The 24401-nt window shown below is 38.2% G+C and overlaps 1 protein-coding gene across 2 annotated transcripts in view; it reads right to left on the reverse strand.

The window, feature by feature from the left end:
* Positions 1 to 24401, reverse strand: part of LOC129732403 (uncharacterized) — a 596785-nt gene that overhangs the window by 22267 nt on the left and 550117 nt on the right. For both annotated transcript variants that reach the window (XM_055693256.1, XM_055693257.1), the window contains exons 22-24: positions 13098 to 13227; positions 1182 to 1317; positions 433 to 1083 (exon numbers count right to left, since the gene is read on the reverse strand). In XM_055693256.1, coding sequence (XP_055549231.1) covers positions 433 to 1083; positions 1182 to 1317; positions 13098 to 13227 — 917 coding nt within the window. The remainder of the gene's footprint in view (positions 1 to 432; positions 1084 to 1181; positions 1318 to 13097; positions 13228 to 24401) is intronic.

Below are 24401 nucleotides of genomic sequence, written 5' to 3' on the forward strand. Positions count from 1 at the left end.
AATGAGATCAAGTTCACCCAAAGGAAACTGTTTTTTTTAGTCCGACGGTAGAATAAGACTGTGAAACTTGTCACAAAAGTATGTCGTTTTTTCAACTTTATAAAAGTAAACAAAATTGTGAACAAAAAAAAAAAACAAATCCAAAAGTAAGTATTATACATGCCACCAAAAACTGCTTCTCGAAATTTTTAGTCTCTCATATGCTTGTAACCCATTACCAATCATCGTGCGCTCCCTTCATCGTTCATGAAGTTCGATGGAGGTGCATGATGATCTACAACCTGTCAATATGCTGCACGGTTAGGTTTGGCAGGTCGATTTTCACCAATTGGTGAATTCTGCTTCTGCTCTAATTACTTACTTCGAAAAAAAAAAAAAACAAAACAAAACAAATCAAACTAATGCTCTTGAGCTGCATTTGCAATTACTCACCTTGCCCGACTCCTTTTAGGATGTCTAACCCGCCGACACCGACAAAGTCACTAGTTTCCAGCAGCGGATGCTGTTGTTGCTGTGGATGCTGCTGCTGCTGAGTGATGTAGCACTTCGTGACACCGCCAGCAGCAGTATTCTGAAGCTCACAGCCCACGAGACCCGCCATGGACTGGGGCTGGGGTTGTTCGATCGGTTGCTGCTGGCTATGCTGATGCCAGTCGAACTGACCTATCACGCTGCCAGACGGGGGAGGCACTGCTGTCGGTAATGTAATACTAGAGTTCTCCAGCGGGTTTCCACCGCCCGGAGGTGTTGCACCTGTCGGCTGGCGAAACCTCTGTCCCATTACTGTATCGCAGCAACGAGTTTTAGCGGCTTCATACTCGTGTGGTATGATGTTGCAAACGCTGGTTGTCCCGACCGAAATATTACCACCCAAATAAGTCTCTATGCTATGGCCATCGCCTTGCAGGCATGGTTCAATAGTAGTGATATGGGATGGCAGAAGAGTTTGGAGCGGCTGCTGCTGCTGTTGTTGCTGCTGCTGCTGCTGGGAGGGGGAGGACAGTATTGTCAGCGCGATTTTCGTTGATTTTCCACTAGAGGGTATACATTCATTTTCCTTATCTAAATCTTGGGTAGTATAAACTAGAAACAATGACACGGGAGGGAAAATTGATGCTATTTATTTCTGAACTATTTGAATACATTGCGCTATATTCATAAGTATTAGTGGGCACACTTACAACTTAACGGACTATTTATTGATCCCGAACAACAATTATCGTCTAAGCTATTTTTGGAACTAGATTTACTACTGGTGGACGCCGAATCGTGCTTCACTTCAGCCTTGATTACGAAACTAAACAGGATGCAGAATCCCTGCGGAAAGAGGATGACAAAGGTTAGTGGTATGTTTGTGACATGTGCATGGGTTTGAAAGGGTAGCTATGATAATGACAACTGGTTTTGGTTGTTTTATTTTCAACATATAAGGGAAGGAAATTTTGCACCGTAAACTGGGTAGATTTTGAACAATTTTTATTTTAATTTTAATTTTAAATCGCTTATTTCAAAAATATACTGAATACAAAATTGTTTGATATTTTTAAAATGAGGACTGGTATGCATTGTGGAAGCTTAGCTAAAATTTTGCTGTTTTTAAGATGCTCTAAAATTTTTACGTAAGTAATCACTCCGGGATGACTTTGTTCACTTCATTGTTTTGAAGAATTTGCAGTGGAACTTTGCTGCTTTAACACATTTAAACAATCTAAAACGACTAAAATGAGTTATTAAATTTGAGAAATAATTCACATTCCACGTGAACAGTTTATGTTAGCGAATAATGTTTAAGATTCATACAAAATTTTCAGAATATGTTTGAACGATTGTCCATGAAGAGAGAAGGGGGTAAAAAATCACCAAAAACTATTTTACGTGGAATATTTCCTTATCTTGAGAACTAATCTAAGAACCACATAAACAACCTATCGCAGCTTGTTGTTTTGTATCTACTGCAACCAATTGTTTGTATGCAATAAAACCGCTGCCCATTTTATTTTCAATTCATATTTTCAAATGAAACATTCTTTTAATAGTAGGAAATGCCTGAATAGTAGCAATGTAAACATATCTAAACACAAGCAGTGAAGATTACGACAAATCTGAAGCTCAACGAGCGTTTTATATCAAAGCAAAGCCTTGGTGCTACATTCCGATTCGGAACTCGACCTTCTGTTTATATATCACATATTCAAAAAAGAGGTAGAGTGATCAAAGTTACTCCGTTCTTATATGTTGTTTTGTTTCCTAATTAAATTTGATTACAGATATCATTAGTTTTTTAGCTCTTTTGAACAGCGTAAATTCCCGAAAATATGGTAACAGTTATTTCTGGTTTCCGTGAATGAAGGTGAAAATAAAAGTGATAGCATTAACTATTACAAATCTCTCGGCTGTATCAAAATTATTCGAAAAAATTGTCAATCGAAGTCTTCTAGCTGGAATGAAGCGTTCTATTTCTATAGCCCAGCATGGTTTCATGCCGGGACGTTCGGTTACCACGAATTTGTTGGAATTTACGCATACTTGTTCTATACAACTGGAAGCAAAGCGCCAAGTGGACGTGATTTAAACGGATTGGAAAGCCGCATATGACAGAACTGATCATCGAATACTATTGCGCAAAATTAAGCTGCTTGGTGCCTCTGACAGTTAAGTTGAAAAGGCTTCTTCATAGCTGTGTGATCAACCACTTTGGGTGAGATTGAGAGCATGCATCTCAACTCCGTTTGGTAATTTGAGTTGTGTACTTCAAGGAAGTAACTTGAGACCGTTGCTTTTTGTAACATTTTCCAATGATGTTAGTATTTTGTCTGGTGATGGATGTAAACTTATATATGCGGATGACCCAAAAGTACATTTCGTCGTGAAGAGCACAGGTTTGAGCTTTTGGAGTGCACCTGTGTTCACCAGAGTTATGTGGGTAGAATGGTGTTACCGTGTTACTAGTTTGGCTGCCACATCAGTTGACCTGGAGTCTATGAATTGAAGGAGTCCATAAACAACGTGCAAACCAAATGAAATGCTTCTGTATCCGTTTAATTTTAATTACGAGCGGAATATGTAATGGAGTACAAATTGAAGCAGCGTATTCGAGAAGGCTATGAATAAGAGTGTAGTAAAGTGTCTTCCGAGCTTAGATATCCGTAAAATATCAAGCGTGTCGTGGGATAAATCCATGAACAGCAGTCGTTGAACCGGAGTAGCGTAACCCCTAGATCAGTGATGGAGGAGATACGTTCCAACCAAGATGATTCCAGGTGTACTGGTGATTGACGGTGCTACAGCGATGGGAGAATGAGATCATTTACATTTCTTGGCATTAATTCTCATTCTTTTTTTTCGCACCACTGAAGTATGTCTATGTCACGTTGAAGAGTCAGAGTGAGGTCTTCTAATCGGCTGTAACAACTGCTTGAAACATGATATACGGGCACAAATCGTTCACGAACAACACGAAGCTCAGCGGACCTAGGACACTGCCTTGTGGAACGCCCGAGGTAATCGAGAAGGATTCCGAACAAGTTAAATGTAACTTCACGAAAGTGTATCGATTGATTAAGTAAGAACGGATCCATTCAACCAGTCAATCAGGAGACCTAACACTCCTAACACTAGATTGTCGCAGGCACGCACGTGAGGTATCGTGTCGAATGCTTTTGCAAAATAAATTTAGATTGAGTAAACTTGATTGCGTATCGGTGAAGAGGGACGTGGCTTAGAATCTGATAGTGATGACATCCAATGAATCACCGTTCTAGCCTACCGTGCTGAGAAAGTTGATCAAGAAGATAAGATCGCAGTTTTTGACGACTAACACAACAGGGGCGTACCACCTCCCCTGGTTAGATGACTTGAAGCCTCATTGCGTTCACATCGGAAGATTTGATAATCTGTGGATAGTTCAAAATCCTGACTATCCGGTAGGAGCCAGGTTTCTGTCAAAACCACAGCCTCGTAATCGCAACTGGAGAGATGTAATCGCAGATAGTGCGTTTTTGTGCGTAAGCCTCTAATATTCTGGTAATACACAGTGAAAACTGCGTCCGGGGGGAATCTCGTCTTGCTGCTATCCTCTTGTACGACTTGATATTGTCGTAGAGGGGGAACCCCTACTGCGATTTGGTGTTGGTCGTCAGATGTAGAGCTGAAAACGGAGAGCAGTTCAGAACTCGAATTAGCACAGAGCGAATGGTGCTTACCTGACGAGACACACTTTAACTTATTAACCGATATAGCATAATAATACTTTTTAATTGATGGGATTGTGGTTGACGAATTCGTTTATCTTGGTACGCTTGTGACATGTGACAAAGATATGAGCCGTGAAGTGAAACGACGAGTTGCAGCTGCGAACAGGGCCTTCTAGGGACTACGTAACCAGCTAAGGTCCCGTAGTTAGTCATACCTTCTTGGGGTGAAATGCAAAGTCTGGGAGCGACTATCACTGATACCCATAGTGGTCATAGGCCCCTACAGGGAAAAAAAGGTCCCGTAGTTTGCAAACTCGCACAAAACTAGCGCTGTACAGGATGCTGATACTCCCGGTGGCCCTTTACGGACATGAAGCTAAAGGAAGCTGATCGACGAGTGCTCGGAGTTTTTGAGCGTAGAGTTCTGCGAACGATACTTGGCGGTAAACTGGAAGATGCAGTGTGGCGCAGACGCATGAATCAAGAGTTGTACCAGGTATACAAACATGCTGATCTAACTATCTTCAGTAGAGAACCAGGAAGAGGCCGTCGACTTCGTGGTAAGCCTCGCACGCGGTGGATGTGCGTGGTGGAAGAAGATGTACGATCTGCTGGTGTACGAGGAGACTGGAGAACGGCTGCTCAAAACAGAAGAAGCTGGGCATCTATAATTCGTTCGGCCCTAGACCGGTGACGACAATGAAAGTTATAAAAAAATAAATACCAGGTGCACAACTAAGTTTTTGCTACTTGTCAATAGATGGCGCTAGCAGTAAGTGTTGGTCGATTTTGACATACATAAGGTTGTGAGAAAATTGTGCCAAATAATCGTCATTTGCGGGAAGTGTGAAAATTATTCTCATTTCATTCAAAGAAAACAGCAGCTCAAGCGCATCGAGAGTTGAAAAAAGTTTACGGAAATACTGCCCTGAGTAAAACACGTACCGTGACTATTTCCTAGACGGTAATTTCGATGTTAACGACTGCCCGCGTGAAATAAGGCTAAAAATCTTCGAAGAGACTGAATTGGAGTAATTGCTCCATGATAAACGCAAGGACAGCTTGCTTAACAACTTACTAACTTCTCCCTCAAACTGTTTTAAAATGATTGTATGCTCTGGAAATGATTCAATTGAGTTCCTTTTGAGTTGAAGCCAAGGGAAGTTTAGCGTCGCTTTTTTGCATGTGAGTAATTGCGTCAGTGACAAAAAGGAAGGGCTTTCATCATGACATCGCGATAACTGATAAAAAATGGATTCATTGCAACAATTCAAAGGAAAAAAAGTGCATGGGCTCTGCCAAGCCAAGCCTCTACGTCGTCGGCTCGGCTAAATATACACACTGCCAGTCAGTGTTATTAATGATGATCTATTGAAACCGAACGAAATCATCACTTAGGAAGTTTATCAACTTCAATTGGGTCCCAGAGTGTTACACAGTTTGCTGATTTTATATATCAGCTGAGGGCATCTTCAGCGGTGGTCCAAATCGTTGTTTTGTTCTATTTTTTTATGGAACAAACTCAAACTCACTGCTGCACTGGTGTTGTGAATTTTGTTTCATACCAGATCTAAACTGAAAAATTTTGAAACTGGTATACGTTTTGATCTATTTTTGACACTTTTTGGAACAAGAAATAGATCGTTCTAAAACACGTTGCACGCTACCAATTGGTGGGTAAAATGTCATATTTTAATTGAATACCGCATTTATAGGTATTTCCATATAAGTTTTGCAGGCGTTGTGGGATAAACAAAACAAAGATTTTTCACATCGATTTCACAAATCATTTTTGTGGCTTTTCCGAAGAGGAAAATGAACAGTTTTGACATTCTTGGCTGAGAATAACTAAAGATTCCATCAAGGAAACCGACTAGCAAAAGGGAGATTTCTGAAAAGCCGTAAAGGATCACGCCCAGGTTTAACTGTTTTTTTTTGCAACCATCAACCATCAGGAAGGCAAATACGTTGGCTATCTAGCCTTCGTTTACTGCCTTAATTATAGTGGGACTACCAACATCGATCAGTCTCAAGAAGCAGAAAAATGTTCCCCGAAGACACTGAACTGAAAACTTTCAAATGCAGGCTTGTTACAATATCCTCAGAAACGAGCCCAAGTTTAAAGAACGGCAAGATTTTAAGATTTAAGAAATTGGAGGAACGAAAACGGAAGACTAATATCTCCGCGATCAAATATTTTTCGCTATCCTCCGAAGCCCTACTTGCCGCAGTTATTTTTTGATCATAGGTACCAATCCTTCCTGAAAAATGTCACTGACGTTAAACTCAAACCGTAAAATCCATAGTCTTGTGGATATAAAGTGTCTTGCCAAAGTAATCGTTTAATGTGCGTAAAAATTATCGAATTTCCGTTTGTTGAATATTGAGCGCTCCGCGGATAGCGAGTCTCATAGAAAACTGATAGCATTTGGTATTGAACTGTTAACGGGTGACAGATGTCAGCGGTTTAAAACAACAAGATATACATCACCGGTGCGAGAAACGCGAAGTTGGTCTATATTAGATACACAGTAATAAAAAATGAAATTTACAACTAATACAAATGAAAGCACATAACGGTTTATAACACATAAAGTGAAAAACATATGCAATTTCACACCGTTATAATGCACAATACAGAATCGTTTTAAACTATGTAAATTTGTACGTTAATTGATATAAACTTAAATCTTCGAATATAAATATGTATGCAAATTCACAATATATTCATTTATTTCGCATGTGAATATAATACCACATGGAATATTACATGGTTTCCAATGCTCCATTTATGTGCAGTTAAAGTAATGTGAATTTTTTTTACTGTGTAGTTCTATTCAAGTTTTACTGGTGTAAATCCAGTATAAAATTGTTCCAAAAACAGACCACCGCTGAAGATGCCCTGAAAGAGTGCAATTTCCTGAGCAAAATGTGATTAAAAAAAAATGTTTATTGTTGTCCTTCGATTTCTTACATATACCGTACATGGAGGAGTTGTCATTGAAGGTATTTCGAGCAGTTCTTTATACTTTATATTGTACTGCGAATACATTGCCGTATAATGAAATCAGAATATGTATCATATACCGACACTTGACACATACATGACATACATGACAACGCTCTGCCTCATATTGCTAAAGTTGTTACAACTTGCATAAACACATTCAAATATGAAGCTAAAACATGCAAGATCCGCGTTCTGATATTGCATAAAAATTGGTTATACTTGTTCCGTACGGAGGCATATAACCAGCAGTTCTGCTTATATGAAGACATCGCAAAATGGATTGATTCGTAGAAAGTCGCAAAAGACGAACATTTTTATCGCAACAGTATTTGAGCTCTGTCAGAAAGATGGTACAAAGTTGTAGGTAGCGATTGGCAATACTTACGCAATACTTTGAATGATTTTTATAGAAGAAAACAGTGAGAATTTAGTTGCGCACCTAATATCTAACAAATCTTCCGAGTATCCGGGTAGTACTGTACGATTAGTTACTTTTTCTATACCAGTACCGAAGAGAACAGAGAATTCTCCCGGAGAAAGCAGCTACCACCACTAAAGCTGGTATAAATGGTATAAGTGTGATTAAATTAGGTGAATATGTGCGTCCCTTTCCTCACAAGGTTTCGTCTCTGGTTCCTTAGAACCTTAAATCTGTTCAGTGCTGTGGGGCTACCAGAATGTTTGTAGCACGCTTAAGCTGTAAAATCTGGTTCAGCCGTCTTTACGAAAAATGAGTCAAATTGTCGAGCGTAACATACTCATATGAAGAAACACACACATACAGAAAATCATCAGTTTGATCAGTTTGGCAAACTTCAGAGAGTGGTATAATATATTATGCTATGGCTATGGCTCATATTAGTTGCGTATTAGTTATACTTCAATGTAATAATGTAGCTAGACTACTAAATAACTTTATACTAAAACATCTTCGTAACTAAGCAGTGTATTTTTTCCGTTATTTATTTTACAAAGGTAATGTACGGATTAAATAGGTACCGAATTTCCACAATATCATAGAAGAAATAAACAATACGCAGTCACCTAGTCTTCGACTAACAACGGATACATAGAAAACTTAGCAAAATTTATCCGATATTTTGTAAAACAAACCGTTTTTACCAGCACTTTTAAATTTACTGTCACTCTCAGGGATTTAGGTGCATCATCGTATGTTCAAGTTACAAAAACAAATTTCAACAATTGTAATTGCGTATGAAAGGCATATTCAGTACCTTTCAGGAGATAGTATAACGACTTCTGTTATCTCTTTAATAGTTTACATATTCCCAAAAACAGTATTTGGATGAGGTCCCTCTTTGTAACAATTGTCAAGAGTTTTAAAAACTGTCCGTTCCTTTAACATCAATTTCGATCGAGCCGGTCCATAAATTATTGAGATAATAGCAATTCGTAAGTAATTTCGCTTTAAATTCAATTTTCAAACTTGAACTTCAATCATAATAATATTCAACAGCATGGTAGCAACAAAAGACTTCCATGATCCAGAGATCATGAGAAAATTCTACACATACATGCAGAAAATGCAGCACTTTGAATCTCATTTTAAACGTTTGAATTTTAAAATCGTTGCTATACACTTGTAGGAGAAAGACATAAACTCGATACCCGCTGCCATTTTGAATTTACGATTGCAGACAGCAGAAAAAATTGGTGATATATGGGAAAAAAGCAATGGTGTCATTTTTTCGCTCCCATGCACTTTTCGTGTTCCTTATGGGTCCTATAACAACTGTGTAACTTTTCAGATCGATCGGTGGAACACCCGATTTGCGCCCGATTTTTAAAGCTTTCATACGATTTTATATGGGAAAAACCACTTTTCAAAACTTTTTCTATACAGATGTCCAGTTGGCTCCTAAAAATATATCAATACATGATATTTATAGGAAATTTTCCAGGGAAAAACTCTTCTGAAGACTGCATAGCGCTACCTTGCTTGTGAAAAAAGATATTCACCCCAGACTGATTGAATATCTGACGAACGGCTCACCATTGAATTTAACTGCTGCAGCATGCTGCGGTTGCAAATTCAACCATGTGATAAGCAATGATATCGCTTAAATTTATTTTGAAGGCTTCCCCGAAGATACTATGAGCAAAAATCACACTTTGAAAATTAATTCCACGCGAAATTATTTCTCATCCTTAAGCAAGTTTGCAATAACAGCATGCTGTAGCAGTGTTGCTGGAAAATTTCAATGGTGAGCCGTTCGCCAGACATTCAATCAGTTTGGGGAGAATAGCTGTTTCTACAAGCATCGTAGCGTCTTACGGTCTTCAGAAGAGTTTTTCCCAGGAAAATTTCCTACAAATATCATGTATTCATATATTTTTAGGAGGCAACTGGACATTTATAGAAAATAAGTTTTGAAAAAGTGGATTTGCGTATATAAAATCGTATGGGAAGTTTAAAAATCGGGCGCAAATCGGGCGTTTCACCGATCGATCTGAAAAGTTACACAGATGTTATGGGACCTATACTGCCGGTAACCGCAAGTCAGTCCCATCTGTAAAAATGTTAAAACGAGAAAACAGCTTTGAAAGATATTTCATTCACGCTCAGTTATCACTTATTTATGATGAATTATTTTGACAACATTCATGCTAAAATATAGTTTGCATACTAGCCCGCACTAATTACGTTGTAAAAACCATTGATATAATTGATTTTATGATTAAAAACCTTGAGTATGACTGACTTGCCGTTACATTCTACACCGAAGAGAAAAGTAACCGCAAGTCAGTCACATTGCCATCTTGAAGCTATAGTGCGTGTTGACGTGTTGTTATTCGTTGCCGTGGAAAACTGTCATTCCTTCGCTGTTAGGAAGTGTATGTCCATGAGAACCTTTTAAGAAATGTCGACTTTGGAAAATCTCATGATGTACGGAACCGATGAAAGCTAATCCGATGAGGACTCTGATAAAGAAACTGAAGCCGGGACTGCAGTTGGTTCATCCGACAACAAATGTCAAGATGATCCAAATCCATTTGAGGTTCGAGGATCACCTTTGGAGATTTCTTGGAACGATTCCATGGATTCTGATGGAAGTTTTTTCGATACTCAAGATTTTGCGGATAGATCCACGAAGAAACGAACCAAGAAAAAAAAATTGACTTGAATTCGTAATAGCAGAAAATTGCTCCACATAAATTCATCACCAATTTAACCCTCTAGTGCCCAATGCCGCAATTTGGCGGGCTTCAGTCAAACCTCTAAAAAGCTTCATTAAATACTTGAAAAGTGTTTATAATGATTCCTAGTGATTTTACCGAAGTCTAAAAACTAACTTGGGCACTAGAGGGTTAAACTAAAAAATAATCCCAATAAGTGATAATTATTACTAGATAACTTATTTTCATCTTAACGGTCGCATCAAACTCCCTTTTACTCCCCATTCATTTTACTGTTGTATTATGCATGTTTTTTTTGTAAATCGGGACTGACTTTCGGTTATTTTTCTTCTGGGACTGACTTGCGGTTACTTTGCCTAATGTGACAATTCGACTTGGTATTGATTTCCACTTTTGTTGAACAAACCACTATTTTTTATCGGTACATCTGAAAATATACTCAAAGCTAGGCCAAAAAAAGATGCTAACTCAAAATTGACAAAATTACAGATGGGACTGACTTGCGGTTACCGGCAGTATAAGGAACACGAAAAGTGCATGGGAGCTAACATTTGTTTTTTGTCCCACCCTAATGTCACATGTAAAATGTCACGTGTAACATTACATGTAACACAACATGTTACATATTACATAATATTTTACATGTTACATTTTTCGTGTTACATTACGTGTAATATGTTATATTACGTGTGACATATACAGAACAAGTGACATGTTACTTATCACATGGTCGGCGTGCGACCAGACCGAACCAAGCGCCAAAAACATTATTTCGAGTAATCGGTGTTTAAAGTTTGATCTCCCCGTATGTTTTCTGCAAGCTGCTGCAAAAAAATTTTGTTATAATATAATTATAAACTGTTCTAATGATAGCGCTTTTTCATGAAAGATCGATTATTGGTTTTCACGTCCACTAGTGTTAATAACTCCATTTTCAAAAATGTGGCGCTTGGTTCGGTCTGGTCGCACGCCCACCACATGTAATATGCTACATGTTACGTGTTACATGATAGTATTACACCGATTTATGTACATAGACCACTCTGTCCCGAAACAGAATGGCCATTCTGTTTCGGGCGAAATTTTAACACGGTTTAAATCAGCTTTAAAGTTCGATTTATCGAAATTTTCTTAATCTCCCATCTTCAGCTTCTTGAGTAGATGCGGTTCATGCAGAAAACTCATTTTTGAAAAAAATGGTCTTTAGACCACTCTGTTCCGCAACGACTCATATAGGTCAGTGAAGCTCAACATGCGCTAGAAGCAAAAAAGCTCAGTGAATACACTCTGCTATGGTTTCCTTGCATTAGTTCGCTTTTGTTATATTCGAGCATTCGTTCAGTAAACAATCTATTCAACCGTACATCAAAATTCAATGAAATCAATCTTAATTTCTTGCATATGTGAATTCAATTAAAATAGACGATTCAGAAAAGAAGTTTTTTAAGGATGAAATTCACACAGTTCAATGTTTAACTACAATTCGTTCATGTGATAATCGAAAGGATTAAAAAAACAGAATCATGAATTCAAGATTAAGAACCGTTTCGGGATTAAAAGAGTATTATTTAACTGGCAGAAGGAATAGGCACTCAACTTGCCTCCTGGGGATCATTATTCTCTGAAATCGCTCGGTACGTGGATATTATCGTATTAAAATTTCCATTTTAACCGACAGGTACCGTACCGAGAGTTGCTGAATATGTGCAGACAAGTCTTGTGCCGACCGACGTGGAGCGCAGATTTTCTCGTTGGTTTCTATAAATAGAACACCACCAATTGAGTCGGGAACGAGGATGATTATGATGATGGCGCTGCTGATGCAACATCTTTAAGCTTGTAATAAACCGGTCTAAGAAACAGATGAGACTTCGGAAGTAATGTGAGAGACTGGATTTTTGCTCGAGTCGTTCGATTCCTACTAGTTTATTTACAAGAGGTTAGGGTAGTTGTTCCGCTACAACCCTATCAGCTATCCAAATCACAACTTCGGTTCGCCAAACGGGAAAGGCGAAGCCGGAAATTGCATAACGGGGGAATCAAGCAAGCAATGCGCTGAGCTTGGTTCTGCTTTGAATGCTAACAACGTTTCTATGTCTCAATCACAAGTGAGGATTTGGTAGGGTTTTTTTTAGTTTCCCCTTCAAGCCATACTGTGCGCAGTATTTTCTTGTCGATGCGAGAGGAAGAGTTTCGACTGCTTCTAGGAACGTGGAAGGCCAGCAAATGATGCTTTCAGCTATTCAATTTGGAAAATGGTACTTTTTCTAAAGAGGAAAATCATATCCAAAAAAATTACACTGGGTAACGATGAACACCAGTGATACATTGGTGCAAGTTTCGAGAGTGGAATGCTTGAACTTTCTCGAAGAATTTCAAAGATGGCAGTTCAAAGGATCAAAATGTTACTGATGAGTTAGCTTCTTTCAACTCTGATTATAGAGCATAGGTTCAAAATCGGCGTATTCACGATTACAACCTGACTTTCACGGTTGGTTTTATACGGAAAAGACTTTATTAAGAAATGTATTTCTTCTCAGAATTTCTATCCTCGCAGTTAAAAATAACAAAAAAAAACGAGCTAACAAGTTGCAGAGAAAACAAATTGCTACTGAGGACCTTTCACATTTCTACCCGACCAGTACTCTACCTAAATTATCATATTTTTTGCCATTGATAACTCTGTCAAACCGGCGGTCCGGTAAATATAGGTGTGAAACATCCTGCGTACTTACCATAATAATACTGCTAGCACTGAAGGCGTACCCACTGAGCAGGCTCTCGGTGTTCAGGTAAACCAGGTAGAACGAGTGGCACAGCACATTGGACACGAACAGCATAGCGGTCCGGTACAGCAATCCTATCCTGGAAAGTTCAAAGGAAGGAAAACAGAGAAAAACAGTGTTTTAAAACTAGCAATAACTTTTGTCAAGCGCGATTTAATTTGCATGACGCATCAGATTCGCTTCAGGTGCTGTCAGCTCATAAACCGTGAACGATTAAAGAGAGAATTTATTTAGTGAAATATTGCCATAGTGCAACTCATTCATGTTGGTGAGTTCACCAGTTGGACGGGATTACTATTTCGATCATAGTCGGGCGCGAAGGAGAGTAAATGGAACTAAATGGGGTATTGAAACTAACTTTAGGTGATAATGTTATAAAACAACCGGGATGGGCTCAATTTGAGGAAAAAAAAAATTAATACACTTGAAGTTAACAAAGGCTGACGAACCGTTGGGCTTGAATATTTTCCAAAATGGGGCAAAATGTTCGAAGCAGCCAGAAATTTGTGAAAGTAGCTGAGTACATTTTGTGCCTTCCTGGGAGTACCGCGTCACTGGAAAAGACGTTCTCTATTGTAAATAGTACACGCAAAAGTTCAAGCTTACATCAACCGATGTGCCCTCTCAAAACGCGCATTAAATGCTCTGGCTTTGCACAACAAATGTGTCAAGAGGATAACGCAACAGTTGCGTAATGAATACATTGACAGAGATCGAAATCAGAATATGTATAATACACACAAAATCGTAGTGTTTCGGTAGACTTCGGTTTTTAGCAAACGATCAGTTTTGGGACGCTCAAAACACCGCTGGTTACTTTCGCGAGTCGGTGCGTATCAAATGCTCGTGCATCCCTAATCACCGTCAGCAACCGAAACAGCCAATAGCGAGCCTCGTTGCAACAGAATCTACCGACGCTGGTGCCAGTAATGTGGAACCGATTGCATATGAATAAAACCAGAGTCGTCGTTAAAAGCAAAATGTTTTAAACAGATCCAATGTCTTTTTAATTGTTATTGATTCGATGATGTTTTTGAATGACCGGATTCATGATAGTGAATCGATCAGTTCATATTTGCGTTAACCTAGTCAGTACCATCAGTATTGATTACTGCTTGCACTGCTTTTACGGTAGCAGAATTCTGGAAAATATTACCAATACTAGTACGAATCATCATGGCAATACTAGCACCGGTTAATACTTCAAAAATGTTTTGATTTTGAGCTGTCCAATACATTGAACATTCGCTAGAGCACCAAATGCGTTATAAACAACACACATTGGTTGTACTGGTTCCGAAACAGTACAAAAGATGCTCTGAAAAGACCCAATATTGATGTGGTTACGCACAGTCCAACTTTTGCGTGTATGTGTACTGACGGAAAGTCATATTTGCAAGTTGAGACAATGACAGCCATGATTATTTTTTGAGTAACTTTTCGATCTTATACATGACAAACTTCATGACTTTATTTCCAAAAATCACGGTAAGACGAAAAAACCCATTAACCCTCTAGTGCCCAAACTAGTTTTTATACGGACTTCGAAAAAATCACTTTGAAACTTCATAAACATTTTTTAAGTTCTTATTGCAGCTTTTCAGAGGTTCAACTGAGCGACACTGAGCACTAGAGGGTTAATTCGTAAATTTTCAACCACTTCGCCAAAAAGGGGGTCCCATTTATTGGGTACACTTGATTTACTGATGAATGAGTACTTCCACCCCTATGGCGACGTGCCATGTTTCAAGGACTCTCAACATCTCAACGTATGTGTAAACGAGATAGTATATCACCGCTACTTTTCATACACCTTTATCTGACAGCTGACAGCGGGCACAAATGAGTTTGAGCCCAGGACATGAGTTCACTCTTACTTGGTGTAGGAATGTCAATGGCTCAGGTATATCGATCAAATGTCAAAGAATAGATATAATTTTACCCATTATTAGTAATGCTTTTCGTCAGAAAATGAATAAAACTTTACTCATTTTGAATAAAACCTGCATCCATGCAATTTTTCTGATGATCATATTTTGAAAATAAATGGAATACATTTTCCGGTCCGTTTTCAATAAAGAATGTCATGTTACGATCAGAACATTGAGGGGGAAGTGCTGGTGTTCAACCAATGAACAAAAATGTTGATTTCAAAGTGCGATGCAGCTAACAGTTGAAGTGTTGTTAATGTTTATGTACTTAATGGTGATTTGGCTTTCTGTAGCGATATTCAAGTTTAACGAGAAGTAAATTCGATACCAGAACCACCACTTAATCGGCAGCGCCTAAGTATTCAAGGCTCGTTTTCATCTAAAATGTCTGTGACAAACGGGTCGTAAAAGCAACGAGTGCGAACTAAAAAGGTGATTGAAGTTTTATTTTTCACCCATTGAGCATAGTTTACAGTTCTAGGCGAAGTGAAAAATTGAGGCAAGTGAAAACACAAAAATTTGTAGGTATGTGTAACTTTGGTTAGTAAAAAAGATCAAAAATCAATCTTCCGTTTCCCCCACAAAAAAATCTGGTCAGCCTATAGCGATAAGTGACTTTTCACCTACGCACACTAGGAAACGTGTAAACCCGTGTAAAGTTGCTTTTGTTTCTTCCAAACTGTAAATCATCGCATCTCGTTGCTTCGACTTTTATCACTTTTTAACATTTTTGGTCGATTATATTCAGCAGCTTCCGATTTCTGATCAAGAGTGAAAAAAATCATTCAGAAACAAGTTTAAAGCATATAATGAGTGTTCAACTGATTATTCGTCCAGCTGCCAAAAACATAGCATTGTAAACAAAAAAAGATATTTGTAAATATTTTCCTCAACTAGTAGCACTAACACATTCGTACGTAAAAAGGTCTATAACAGTTACTACAGCATTACTAAAGTTTGTTCCGGTGACCACATTGAAATATTTCAGCCGCGTGTGAGATGTTTCACTCAAACGTTTCTGAATGATTGAATTTCGAAGGAAACAAAAAAAAGATAAACATATTGGACGTGCGGATCGTGTTATAAACACGAAGGCTACGAAGAACAACTTCCGGATCGTTTTTTTTGTAATGCAATGGACATGGAAATCAGGCAGGATCCGCCCGTCAAATGTCGTGTAACCGTGTAACCAACATGATTGGCAACATGGCGTCGGTTTGTTTTAGTTTTTGTCGTTTTAGTCATGAATTTGGTTGTCGTAAAATTCAATGGAATTGGAATGTTTTTGTTATAATAACCCGACAAATCGCGGAAAACTTTTATGAATAATGCGATGTGTAGTGAAATTTTGTGGCAGCAACCTGTACCTGGCGATAAGTGATGAAGTTTCATCGACACACAGGTGGTTATTGTTATAGTTACAAACCTCATGGACCAACAAGGTTCATGGACCAGAGTTGATCTGCGATAACACACACATATATGAAATTTAACAGCAGTAAATCCCCTTCGACTGAAATACAACACCTGGAAATTATAGGACGAGAAATTGATAAATTTCCCAAAAAGCATTTTTTGTGGCAAGCAATTAGGTGAACTTAAAAGATTTCTTTTCATTTTTTTCTGCACGCTAGATATGATGGTTTCCTTATTTTCGTATACGTTCTAGGGTGGGGTAAAATGATCGATTTTCCAGAACCAAACTTTTTTTGCTTCCATTTGAGACCTTGAACAATTCTATGCTTAGCGGAAGTCGATTGGTTCTGTGTTTTGGCATATTGCATTTCATATTCGTATAGGAAAGGTATAGAAAAGTAGTTTCTACATTTTCCTTTCTAGAGAGCTCAGTAATGCTTTATTAATGCACTACATTACGTCAAAGTATAATGTTTTAGATGCTTAACAACTTTGCCGAAGACACTGAAGAGCTAGGGTGCCCCAAAATATCTATTGCTGTTCAAAGCTGAGTACCGTACTGCATCTAATTTCGAACACTGGGCTATGATGTACCTTCTTGCACTTGCTGGAAGTGGCCCTATAGTAAGCAGTTATACCTCAATGGGTTGAGGACATTCCAAGGAACGAAACGGTATATAATAATCATACTTTTTATTACACTAGCTATAATTATTCGAATATTATTCTGAAGTGTTCGAAGTTTGAGACTGTTCGAAGTTTGAGTCAAAACGGTATGTCGAATTAATTGCTGAAAATCATTCTTTTTGCCAACACTACCAGTGTACAGTAGAATTTCTATCAGAAGTAACCTGTCGTATCGAGTTTATACACGCAGCTGGATCAAGCAAACAAATGTAGGTCAAGATTTTAGACGTAGGAAGGACCAACAATACGTTGCAGAGGTTACTTCTGATGGAAATTCTATTGACGCCGGCATACTGGTAGTGTTGTTAGAAGAAATTATTTTTAGCCTTTAATTCGACATACTCAACTTCAAACAGTAATAGCATTTTAAGGGACATTCTAGCTCATTCGTATCTGTTAAGCATAAAAAAAACTGACTAAACTCTTGAAGTTATGAAACATATGGTTCTAGCCATTTTTAACTTTTTAGAATGTAAACTGCAAAAAAGAGGGTTTTCCATACAAATCATACAAATTTGAAATGCAATGCGCCAAGCGGAGTCAAAACCAATCAACTTCCGATGAATTTACGCAAACAGAACAAAAAAAAAGATTGGTTTGGCAATGCGATATCATGTTTTATTGTTTCCATATAACGACGCCCCACTCTAATACGTTCATTTATTAGATAAAGGCAACAAAATGCCATCTCATAATAAATATGAATGAATACTGCCGCTCATGACAAGTCCGTCCCATTTTAGCAGGTCCTCGTTTTATGAACTATAATTTCATGAAACTATCAATAATTAGTTACACATAACAGAAAACATGTAGCTTTTGTAAAAAAAATAAATTGCAGTTGATGCTATAACCTCAATTTTTTTGTTAAAAAATTTTCCAGAGTTTTTGCTTAACGAATCAACTATTTTATCGCATATTTTATGATGACAAGAATAAAACAAAATCATAGAACGATTTATTGTTAGGGCACTTAAATTGGGGTCACGGAGTGTTAACGTGTGGTAACTTTTCAAATTTATAACAGCACTAATAAAACTTATGAATAAATCAAAGGAATCAAAGGAATAATGAATAATGTTGTTTTAATCCGGGAAGAAAGTCTGTGTCAATTTGACTCGTAGCTATCAGCAATTTGTCTGTTGTTTTATTCGTTTTACTAGTTGGCCCGTAGTGGCTAGCCACTTTCAAATGCATTTTGGGCTATTTTTTTTTCTTCATATATCGTTTATTTGACACGGCACAAATACAATTTAATGTTTAACGGCGCCAATTATATCTGATGACTTAAAATCTAAAAGCAAATTTTTTATCCTCGCTGCCGACTACGAGCTGAAATTAAGTCTATCTTAAAACTAGCATGTATTTTCAATCAGTGTTTTGTAGTTAAATGGTCGTCTGATGATGGTCGAATGGTCATGGAAATGCAGTAATCCTCGGGTCCTGGTGGTATTGTGCGGGGTTGAGTTGCGGGTTACGGTTCGTTGTTGTTGTTCGCTGGTGTTCAAGTGGCTATGTGGTGTGTTCTGCTGAGCACGGAAGGCCTCGGGCTCTCAGGTCCTGGCGAATTCGTGTGGGGTTAAGTTGTTGATTCCAAAATCGAGGTCTGAGATGTGTTCTTGCCGTATTGTTGAATGTGGAGGGAAAGGAATGGGACTAGACTGGGGCATGGATGGATTTCAGGAAAATATATACGTTACACCACGACCGACCGGCCTAGGCGCAACCGGAGCCGAGACGTCAGCAAAAACCCAGCTGAGGCCCGTAGCAACAAGCGGAGGAACCAAACCAGCAACGAAACCATAAATTGACAATCGATGACGACTGCAGGATTCGATCGAACCACGCGGACAAAGGCTGCATCAGAATCGAACCACCGGAGGAACGACGAGTCAGCGGATTTAGTTTATTTAAGCTTTCTAGATTTAATTTTCAATTCAGTCTTGTGTGTAATTCAGTAGTGATCGGTCATTAAAGTGTTAATCGTAGTAATAAAGTTTTTTTTTGTTCCCGCGATAAATCACGGCATAATTGGCGCAGTCTCAAGGCCAAGTGGTTAGACAAAGTGAACAGTGTTAACAGAGTGAATATCTAGTATCACAGTCACCGAGTTCTACAAAAAGGAACAGCCCACGTCTATGGCAGACAACTGATACACCCAGCAAGAACAACCCCTGAGTGAACATCAAGGACTTGCGGATATCAGAGGACCGATCCTGCCATTTGGAAACCTACCCCATCCATCCGTCACTTCACACCAAGACTCCAGGAGATGAAAGCAGTAATCTTCCTGTAAGTAACCACAATCATTTTTCTAAGATTAACACAAACAAAACCATACTAATTCAGAGGTGCGAGCCCCCACCAGCGGTAAGCGGACACCTGAAATATCACAAAGTGAAAAAACAAACCTAACAACTAACCGTGAAAGTGCAGTGTAAGTGAATACTGACAACAAATCTATACGCAATACAAAGCAAACGAAGTTAATTTATTATAATGGCCGAGCGCGACTTAATGATCTCACCAGATCTCGCAGCCCCAGAACTTTATGAAGAAGAGCCACAACCAGCTCCTCAACCAGCCCCACAACCGGCAATCACAATTGAGGGTTTACTTCAGCACATAAGAAGTTTAACCCAGAACCAAAATGAGTTGATTGGACAACTCAGAAATTTAAAAGAGAAGGCGGATGATCCTTTTATGCAATTCAGGACTCCAGACCCAATCAAGAATCTAACAACATTTAGTGGAAATAAAAAAGAGACCCATGCATGGCTGGAAGACGCGGAAAATACTCTCGAACTTTTTAGAAGATACCGAGATGAACCAGTGTATAGCCAATTAGTCAGGGCAGTGAAAAATAAAATTACGGGCGAAGCCAAAGAGATTTTGATCGCTGCTGGCAACCCGAACAGCTGGCTAGAAATTAAAGAGGTGATTTTGAATTCCTACGGGGATAGACGTGACCTTACGTCACACATCCAATCATTATTTTACATAACACAAGGGAAAAAGACAATTCCTGAGTATTATAATAAAATCAAAACCATCGACACCGCTATCAAATCGACAGCGGCGACGATGGAAGATTATCAGAATGCAACTAAGGCAATAAACAATTTAGTAAGCTTGATGACGCTTACTAGATTCATAGATGGCCTCACAGACGAATTGTCTATGCATGTGAGGAGCTATCGACCAAAAACATTGGAAGAAGCCTACGCTATAACAACACAATACGCGAATGCCGCGTACAGGCAAAAATTTAACAAACATTCCAGTTCAACCTCTAACAATTCATTCAATTCAAAACCGTTTTCAAATTCCAACAACGGTAATCAGACGAATACAAAACCCAACTACACGAACAACAACAACAACAGCAACAACAAGCACGGTAACACGTTCAACGCGAAACCGAACGGATCAGGGAAATTTAAAACCCCTAGAGGTCCACCGGTGGACGACGACGTTTCAATGAAAACCGCAAAGTCCCGTACGGAGGTGAACAACCACGAAACCAAACCAAAACAAGAAAGCGAATTCAGCAAAAACTACGAGGATGAGTACGACACCTCTAATCAGCTGGAGGAATCAGCTATGAACTCGGAAGACGATGATTACTTCGTCGACGAGGAGTTAAATTTTCACGTGGTAAAAGAGCCACGTCGAAAAATATAAAAAGCGATAACAATTTTGTACCTTATATAATAATTCAAACCTCGAAAGGTGAGATGAAATTTTTGATCGACACGGGAGCGAACAAAAATTATATTTCACCCGAGCACGTAAACATTGAAAATTGCAGAACCGAGAATGGAATCAGGGTAACGAATATAAGTGGAACACATAAAATAAACAAATCAGCTTCTTTTGATCCATTTCAGATCAAGAAGAAATTGAAATTTTATATTTTTAAATTCCACAAGTTTTTCGATGGATTAATAGGTTACGAGTCATTAAGAGACTTAAATGCTCAAATCGACATTCGTAATAATTCCTTGAAAATCGGACGAAAAACAATAAAAATGCAAAAAAAAAATCCCTGAAGAGCAAGCAATTAACATAAATGAACAAGAATTTCAGTACATCGCACTGAAAACCAAAAAGAACGGTGATTTCATAATAGCGAATGAAAAGAAATACAATTCATTCACTATTTTACCTGGTATCTACAGAAGCAGCAATAATAAAGCTTTTGTAGCGATTCAAAATTTCTCAAAATCTTCACAAGAAATAAATTCGAGTGAAATCGAAATGGATGAGGATCCGTTCGATTTAACCGAATTGCCAAAGCAAATAAACATGACAAACTATACCTTTCGTGACGACCACATGAATAGGGAAGAAAAACAAGCCCTTGAAACGGTGATCGACCAATACAAAGATGTTTTATACGTGGAGTCCGACAAACTGTCATTCACACACAAAATAAGACATAAAATTCGAACGGTAGATAGTATCCCAGTCCATACGAAATCATATAAATATCCCTACGTTTATGAAAGCGAAGTACAAAAGCAACTTAAAAAGATGCTAAACGATGGAATTATAAGAGAATCAATCTCACCATACACCTCACCCGTATGGATAGTCCCGAAAAAGGCAGATGCATCTGGTCACAAGAAATTTCGTTTAGTGATCGACTACAGAAAGCTAAATGAAAAAACTATCAACGACAAGTACCCCATACCCGAGATTACCGACATCTTGGATAAACTGGGAAGGGCTACGTATTTCTCAACTATTGATTTAGTTTCTGGCTTCCACCAGATCCAGCTGGCAGAAGAAGACACAGAGAAAACAGCATTTTCTGTGAACGGAGGAAAGTACGAGTTTACTCGCATGCCATTTGGGTTGAAAAACGCCCCGGCAACTTTTCAAAGGGTAATGGACTGTATACTAAGGGATTTAATTGGAGTATGTTGTTTCGTCTATATGGACGATATAATCATATTTTCCAGTTCACTTCAGGAACACAAGAAAAATTTAGCACAAGTTCTAAAAAGACTCAAAGAAGCTAGACTAAAAATTCAGCTAGACAAGTGCGAATTTTTTAAAAAAGAAACGCAGTTTCTAGGTCATACTGTCTCTGAAGATGGAGTAAGACCAAACAGTGACAAAATAGAAATCATAAAAAAATGGCCAATCCCTAAAACAGAAAAAGAAGTTCGTCAATTCTTAGGAACACTAGGCTACTATAGGAGATTTATAAAAGACTTCGCTAAAATAGTGAAACCGTTGACAGCACTTCTTAGAAAAGACGCGGAGTTTGAGATAACACCCGAAATAAACGCATGCTTCGAAAAGTGTAAACAAATTCTAACGCTAGATCCTGTGTTAATTTACCCCGATTTCAGCAAGGAATTTATTCTTACTACCGATGCAAGCGATTATGCAATAGGGGCAGTACTGTCGCAAGGGCCCGCAGGCAATGACAGACCCATAGCATACGCATCGCGAACTTTAAGTAAAACAGAGGAACGATACTCAACAACGGAAAAGGAATTTTTGGCAATCGTTTGGGCGGTCAAACATTTCAGACCGTATCTATACGGACGGAAATTCAAAATGTTTACAGATCACCAACCACTTACCTTCTCTATGACTAATGCAAATCACCGAATCATAAGAGGTAAACTGGCTTTAGAAGAATTTGACTACGAATTAATCTATAAACCAGGGAAACAAAACGTCGTCGCAGACGCGTTGTCTCGGATAAACCTAAAAAAACATAATCAATTAAACGCACATTCACAATCATCGATGTCTTTAAACGTGGAACCCTCCGAACGAGAAGAGGAACTTTCAGATGATGAAAGTGACGACATGACAGTACACTCAGCGGATACAAGCGATGATTACTTTATTCCGTGCACTGAGAGACCAATCAACACATTCAGGACCCAAATTATTTTTAAAATCGGAAAAATAGAGATTACGGCATATGAACAGATCTTTCCCAAATTTCACAGGCACATAATAGTCAAACAAAGTTATACGGAAGAAGAAATAGTAGAAATATTAAAGCGGACTCTTAACCCCAGAGGTTCAAGTTGCCTCAAAATTCCAATCTCTTTAGTTCAATTAGTTCAAGAAACTTACCGGAAACATTTTTCAACTAATAGCCCCTACAAAGTTCTTATTTCAGAAACCCTTCTAGAGGACATACGCCTAGATGAACAACAGGATGAAATTGTGAGGGAAACTCATAATCGTGGCCACAGAGGAATCAAAGAAAATAAGAACCAGATAATGCAAAAATATTTCTTCCCACAACTTGATCGAAAGATTAAAATTTTGATAGATTCCTGTGATATCTGCAAAAAAGCCAAATATGACAGGAAGCCACCGAATTTGATAAGAAAAAGCATTTTCGGCAATAACCCTTTCGATCGAGTCCACATTGACATATTCTTTTTAAAAGGTCAAAAGTGGCTCACCATAGTCGATTCGTTTTCCAAATTTGCAAATGCCATACCTTTGGAAACTAGAACAATAGTGGACGTAAAAAATGCTATTACAGAACACATTAGACAATTTGGCAGACCGAAGACTATTGTGAGTGACCAGGAACCTTCTTTCAGGTCTATTGATTTCATCGGATTCCTTAACGACCTAGGAGTCGAGTTACATTTCGCGAGTAGTTCAAATTCAAACGGTATTGTAGAACGGTTTCATTCTACCCTAATCGAAATTTATCGAACAAACAAAATTAAATTCAACGATTTGTCTACAAGAGATCAAATTAATATCGCCGTCGATATTTATAACAACAGTTTTCACACCGCTATAAAAAATTTACCGCGTAATTTGGTATTCAATCATTCGGGCTCGACAAACATGGAAGAAATTTCGGAAAAATTTAAAAGCTTGCAATCAGCGGCTAAAATCGAACTGGATAAAAGGAAAGCTAAATATGAACAACAAAATAAAGATAACGAACAACCTGAACAATACAACCCAGGCGATGCTAAATACATTAAAATTTCCCAACGAATAACTAAAGACGTAAACCCTTACAAAATAACTACCATAAAAGAGAATAACGATCTTACATTTAAAGACATCAATGACGTAAAAATACACAAAAACAGAATAAAAAAATAATCGTTTAAATCAATAACTTAACTCTCGTTACAGATTAACTTACATCATCCTAATACACGGCACAAAATTTAAAGAAATATCATATAATAATGGCATAATTGCCATA

Source organism: Wyeomyia smithii, chromosome 3 (assembly GCF_029784165.1).
Source record: "Wyeomyia smithii strain HCP4-BCI-WySm-NY-G18 chromosome 3, ASM2978416v1, whole genome shotgun sequence".
Classification (NCBI taxonomy): domain Eukaryota; kingdom Metazoa; phylum Arthropoda; class Insecta; order Diptera; family Culicidae; genus Wyeomyia; species Wyeomyia smithii.